Below are 7,273 nucleotides of genomic sequence, written 5' to 3'. Positions count from 1 at the left end.
CCTATGAAGCCTGAAACACTTAACACATGGATCACGGCATCGAATGGTATAAAGGAGAATTAAAATACGTAATTAAAAGATTTCTAAGAAGCAAGTTTTCAACCATAGAACTAAACTAGGAAAGAATTGTAAAATCATGCAAATCATATGAATAAGTGGGCAATAATTTGATAAAAATCACTCAATTAAATACAATATAAACCGTAAAATAGTGGTTCGAGTTGTGTGTTTGAAAAGGTGGAGGGTGGTACCTGCAAGACACTCCAATTCCTAAGTCAGTAAGAGATTAAGCAGGTTTCTTCTGATGTATTGAAACTTAAAGGTACCTAAGTATAAGGTATTTATAGATGATGAAAAAACCACCATTAGAGTAGTTCCACTTCTGGTGATAGATAACTATCCATTTATCTTATGGCTATTGAGATCTCCCTTCTAAAAGTGGGTGAAAGATTTAGGGAGGCAATTAATTACGGGTGTATGAAAATATGTTCGACCGAGTCCAAAGTTACAGGTATAAAAATGCCAAATCCAAACACCATATTAACTACTGTTAATGTTACAATGCGGGGAAACCTTCTCGGAACCACTGACAAGCGGCCGAAACCCCTCTCTCCAACGAAGGCGCCACCCATCCTTCCGAGCGAGGTGATCGAGGAGATCCTGGTGAGGGTTCCGGCGAGTACCCTTGTGAAATTGAAGATTGTGTGCAAATCATGGAATGCACTAATCTCCAACCCCGAATTCGCCAGAGACCACCTTCACTGGTCAAGAGCAGATCCAAGCACCCGCCCACGACTGATATATAGCTTTTCAGATGATCGCAAAATCCGATTTTCGAACCCATCCTCCCCTCTTAACGAAGATGGGTTCTTCGAGATGGATGTTGGTCTGGATATCTTGGGTTCCTGCAATGGCTTGATCTGCCTCCGCTGGATGACCGGTTATCTGCGGCAATCCATCAGATTGTGGAATCCCTGTACCAGATCAGCATCCGATTGGTTGAAAATTGAGTCGCAACCGGGTAACATGTATGGTTTTGGCTATGATCGTGTGCATCATAATTACAAGTTTCTATATGGCCACAAAATTCACACTTTCGGTTTGAATTCTCGGACAACCATCGTGCAAGATCCCCCATCTTACGACCCCAAGCCGGCGATAGGGACCTTTGTGTATGGCACTCTAAATTGGGCAGCTCAGGCTCGTAGCAACTTTCTCGAATGGGTGATCCTTTCCTTTGACTTAGCCAACGAGAATTTTTGCCCATTGTCTCTGCCTGATATGGATAATAGTGACGAGCGTTATGTTCCTGCCGTGGGTGCGTTGAGGGACAGGCTTTGTGTTTGTTTGAAGGAAAAGTATGGTCGTTGGATCTTCTGGGTGATGGAGGATTATGGAGTCCAAGAGTCTTGGACTAAGTTCATCACCATCTTTAGTAAGCGGGATCAAGAAACTCTATCGTGTTATTCATTTAAAGCCATGTACATGACGGAAAATGATGACGTTCTGGCTGTTTTCTTCAGTCCGTATAATAATGTATCTTTCAATTTAGTTATTATTGAAGCAAATGATGGCCGAAAATCGCAACGAAATCTTTACATGGCAGGTCATCAGGACTGCTATGTTTACCATGAAAGCTTGGTATCGCCCTCCCATTTAGGTCTTCCAAGTTTTCACTACTGATTAAATCAAGTCACTCCATGTTTATTGCTTAATGACTTTCTGTTTTATTTTGTTGTTTACCTCAACTTGGTGACTCTACTTTTTGTCCATATGATTATCCCCAATGGCTATCTCTATCATTACTGCATAATCTAATGCATACTGTTGGAAAACATAATCTAATGCATAATATTGGATTCCTAAATCATGGATTCATGACAATTAATCAAAAGCAAAGGTCCTAGGTATGCAGGCACTTACTCTTTTTGCCACCACCTTCCATAAAATTTCCAGTCATAAAGTACAAACTAAATATAAGATGTAGCTTCAACATGAGAACTCTGTTTTGTGTTTCAAAAATTGGTGAGCACAAGGAAAACTTTCAAGTAAATATATTCAGCAAGAGAAGCTCTCATTAACATTTAAAATAATGGTATGACTTGAATATATTTATAGTTATATATACAACATAGGTGACAATCTACTAGAACATCAAAGATAATATCAGCCACTGACTAAGGTTTTTAAACATTCTTCAACAGATGCACTTATTAGATTTTAAACCTTTAATCACTTTGATCCACTCTTCAATTCTGTTTTCTATTTGCTGTTAAATTTGTCTATTTTGGAGCCCTTAAAGGGCATTTTTGTCCTCAGAACATCTATATAGCATCAAGCTGCTTGGAAATATCCTAATTGCATTTATATTTATGGAAATGCTACCTTACAATTTTATTGTTCAGGTGGACGTTGTGCTTTATGTTATTGCTTCCAATTCTTATTCGAAAACAACAAATTCAAATTAATTAAACATTTTCCTTAATTCGAAATAAGTTTTATAAAAAGGGAAACACGTCATAGCCCAAATTTATTATAATTATATTCAAAAAGAGATCAAGAAGTTATTTGCAATGATTTCAAATTTCATTACTTAGCACCACTCTATAATGAAAGCAAATGGTATCATAAATTAATCTACAACAACAAACATTGTGTCTTATTATGTTGTATTATGTCTCAGCCATGTGTCTTATTATGTTGTATTATGTCTCAGCCATATTATTAATACGTAGATTGTTTTTTTTAAGTTTTTTTATTATTTGTCGTCTGTCACTTTTCATTTTATTTATCCTCTTAACGGAATATTTTGCTAATTTTCTTTTCACATATCTAAATAATCGATAAAATTTTACCATCTTACTTATAATAGGTGTTATGTCAATTTTCTCTCTTATATCTTTGTTTTTTATTTTTCCTATACATGTGTGGCCGTTCATTTATTTCAGTCTTTTTTTTTTCATTCATACTTAATTTATATTTATATATTCACCTTTTACCATCTAATACTCTGATTCACATAATATAGCCGGTCTAAGAGCATAATTCTATAAAAAAAAATTATAAGAGGATAAAGTTTCAATCTATAATTAAATTAAATAATAGAAGACACTAAAACATGATAAGAGGATAGAAAATAAGGTAGAAAGTATGCACAAATTGATAATAAATTAAAAAAAATTTCATCCTTTATAATATTCAATTTAGGAACACCTCATATGCTATTAGTCTATTACCAACCCTACAAAATCTTGAACCAAAGTAAATATGCAAAAGTATCTGGGCTAACCAACCTATAATGTGCAATATTATTCACATTTAGCTTCACCTAGAAAAAAGAAATGATCTCCTAAGCAAGTAAGAAAGTATATTCAACAATTCAACAATTTACATTTACTGGTTAGTAATAATAACTTAATAAATATGTTTGGATATACAAAATCGTATTTGACAGAGGAGATATAGATAGAGATAATATGTTCAAAGACACTGAATTAGTGTATTTTGTGTCCATTCTAATAGGAAAGACACAGAAACATTAATAAAAAACACAACTTATTTTTTATTTTTTCTTTTATTATTCTTGTTAATTTTTCATAATTTTTATTTTTTATTATTATATTTTTTCTCAAATTTTTTTAATAAAAAAATAAGAATAAATTAGATTTTCATAATTTGTTCTAATTTATCACTAAACAGAATACAAGAATATAAAATTTTGTATTTCAGTCATTTATGTCTTTTTCTTAGTGTTTTGTCTTGTCATGTTTTTAAAAACAAACACAACCTAGTAAATCAAGATGACATTAACTTTTCCAAAAACTATCTTTTTTTAGACTTTTGCAAGAAGAGATAAATACCAAATCGGTACTCGAAAGATTTTGTCGCTGACAAAATGGTACATAACTTTTATTATTGACAAAATAGTTCTCGAAAGATTTTAAAATTTGACAAAATCACCCCTAACATGAAAAGATGACGTCACAGTGAACGAAAAATACTAATGTGACCGTCGGAAGAGAGCTCCGAGGATGGCAGAGAGCTCCGACGACATTAAAAAGCACCACCAACCCTCCTCCTTCCTACCACCAACCCATTCTTCTTCTTCTTTTCAGCGCCGAGGAGGAAGGATGCACACGAAGAAAGGGCCGAAGAGCTGGTCGAGCCGGCACCTTCTTAACCACGATGCTGGAGAGTGTGGGGTGCGAGGTAGCAGAGGCGGAGGCTTTGGGGTCTTCGTAGATTCAAGCGATACCGCATATTTCACGTGATTTTTTGTCGTCATCGAAAAAGGAGAAGAGAGACAAGTGTTGGTGCTGTTATGACTTGAAAATTGGAAAGTTGTGGTTGTCGAAGCCAACAGCACGTGTTGTGGTAGTGGCAGTGGGTTTAGAGAGGGTTTTGTTGTGGAAGAGAGGGAAAGAAGAGGGTTTGGAGATATAGTTGGTGGTGGTGGAGATGGCGCGGCAATTGATGTAAGAGGAGAACAGAGATTAAAAAGTAAAGCAGCAGCGGCCATGAAAAAACGTGTCGCTCTCCTCCATTACGCCACAGTGGGTTGTACTCTCTTGCGTCGCCGTCGCATGTGTCCTGCCTCGCTCCCAGCACCGGAGAAGGAGAAGAAGAATGATTAGGAGTTGGAGGAGGGATTGGTGGTGGTTTTAACGTTGCCGGAGCTCTTTTTCGAGTATTTTTCGTTCACTGTGACATCATCTTTTTATGTAGGGATGATTTTGTCAAATTTTAAAATTTTTCAGGGACTATTTTGTCAATAACAAAAGTCAAGTACTATTTTATCAGCGTCAGAATCTTTCGGATACCGATTTAGTATTTACCTTTTTGCAAGAATAACATAAAATTACCCATTAAAATCAGCTTTTAAGATCATATACTAATATATTTGTATATAAATATATATGGTTTAATTTATTTTTAATATATATTTATATTTTAGTATGTATTTTTATACTAATAACTAACTTTAATAGCTGATTTTAGTGTACACATAATATAATTCATTTTTTATTAATGTTATATAATTGAATATAGTGTAAATTTTTTTAAATTAACAGTACGTTAAAATTAAAATTTTAATTTGTTAAGAATAATATTACATAACTAATTAAAATTAAAATTTATTATTCTAGACTAACACTTAATAATAAATATATTTTTATACGATACAATATTTGCTAAACCTTATTCTCAAGGTTAGATAAAAAACTTCATTAAACTTCTTTTAAAAAAAAGAATTTAAAACATAAATACTTATATTAAAAATTTAGTAACCTATAAATAAATTATTTTATATTTATTTTTTAATATTATTTAAAAAAATAATAAAAAAATTTGTATTACAAAAAAAATTATTTTTTAATTTATTCATAAATACTTAAATAATTTTTAAAAAAATTATCATTTATTTAATTTTAAAAACTATGCCAAACAATAATATTAATACTGTGACTTTTCGTATATCCCGTAACTTTTCATATATCCCGCCAACAAAAGAAAAAAAAAAACTAATGAGATAAAAAGCAATGAGGTTACAGCCGCAGGGGAGAGTTAGTTACGCAATTTGGTGACTGTTAATGTGTGAAGGAGTGACGTTCGAACTGTAGCAATAACCAATGGCGGTTTCGTTCGCAGCAGTTAACCTTCGGAGAATGGCACTCCAATCATCATGGAAAGCTTCTCCGTTTTCTCATGCAACGCTCCCCTCACTAGAAAGGTAACTCCCCATTTTCCCCAATCGCTTCAACCGTTTTTCAACCTGCAATGCTTTAACACTCTGAAATGCTTTGTTTTTTTTTTTTTAATACAGAAATAGGAATCGTCCCCATGGAGTAAGAAAGGCCTACAATCGTGGCTCTTTTATGAGGAGGAGGGTTCATCCTCCATGTTTGATGCATGGCAAGTTTGCTTTTTTCAGAGAACCTGCGTTCCGCTATGGTGCAGGTGATGATGAGAGACCAATTTATGAGGCCATTATGGAGGTATACATCCTACTTATGCTTAATTCCATTGATGTTCTAAGGCCAAACTTAAGGGGTTGAGGCTGATGCTCTTGCTTCTGGTTTCTGTGGTACGAATAAATTTTCTTAAGTTTTATGGATGGAAAACTAAGAAGCGTGTATTCTTAGCATGTATTTTTTAAATAAATTTAAAAATAAAAAAATAATATATATTATTATTTATTAAAGTAATTTTTTTAAATATTTTATATAATTTAAAGAAAATATTAAAAATAGTTAAAATTTTATTTAATATTTTTATATTTATAAAATATCAAAATATTATTATAATTTATCTAAAAAAATTTATATTTTATATAATTATATCGTATTTCCGTATCTTATAAGATTTTAAAATTTTTGTGTCTGCATCTCATGTCTGGCCAGTATCATAGATGAAAAATTTAAAATTAAATAAAATAACAACTTATAATAACAATAATAATTTCTAAGATTTAGTTTGGTAAAACTTTTTAAAAAGGTGCTTGTACTTTTTAAAAATTCAAGCTAATCGGATTACTTTTGAAAACACCTAAAATAAAGTTTTTTTAAAGTTGGTTTATGTTTTTTAAAATTTAAAAGTCTGATATAAGCTCATATGCTAACTAATTTTTAAATTTGATGCTTATATTTATATCTATTATAATATTTTTAAAATTTAAAAATTATTTTACTAAACTCAATTCATATTGCTTGTGTTTATTAAAAGTTATTTTTGATTTGATTTAAAAGTTAATTTTATAAGTTACTTTTAAAGAGTAAAAATTTTACTAAACTAAGACTAAGTCTATAAGGCTAAGTCTATTCTATGGTGCCTAAATTTTGTCTAACTTACCTTTTGTAGTAAGTTTTGTTTTTTTTAAAATTATTTATTGTTATATCTTTTAAATTAAATATTATTTTTTAACCTTTTTTAGTAAATAGACAACATCTTTTAGGCACCATAACATTCACCTATTCAAAAAACACAAGTAGCAAGATTTTATGCTTTATTGGTGTACTTGTAAGTATGTCCTACATCATCATCATTTGAAAAATTTTTTAAATATATCGATATATCGGTATTTCATTAATTTTTAATGGTCGATCTTAATTATAAAAAATATATATAATATATATAATTAAAATTAATGATTAAAAATGACTAAAATATTAATGTACGGATATATTTGAAACTTTTTTATAATTTGTGGAAGATGTTTCAAAAGAATATATTTTGTTTCTTGCAGGATCTCAGTCAGACTAGAACAGAAGCTAAT

At 31.5% G+C, this 7,273-nt stretch overlaps 1 protein-coding gene across 1 annotated transcript; it reads left to right on the top strand.

The window, feature by feature from the left end:
• The first annotated feature begins 486 nt into the window (after positions 1–486).
• LOC130951193 (F-box/kelch-repeat protein At3g23880-like) lies at positions 487–1,715 on the top strand. The gene has a single exon (XM_057879830.1). It carries the CDS (start codon positions 520–522, stop codon positions 1,681–1,683), a length of 1,164 nt encoding a protein of 387 aa, XP_057735813.1. The 5' UTR covers positions 487–519; the 3' UTR covers positions 1,684–1,715.
• Positions 1,716–7,273: the final 5,558 nt, after the last annotated feature.

Source organism: Arachis stenosperma, chromosome 9 (genome assembly GCF_014773155.1).
Source record: "Arachis stenosperma cultivar V10309 chromosome 9, arast.V10309.gnm1.PFL2, whole genome shotgun sequence".
NCBI classification, from domain to species: Eukaryota; Viridiplantae; Streptophyta; class Magnoliopsida; order Fabales; family Fabaceae; genus Arachis; species Arachis stenosperma.
This window is presented reverse-complemented; position numbering and strand designations above follow the sequence as displayed.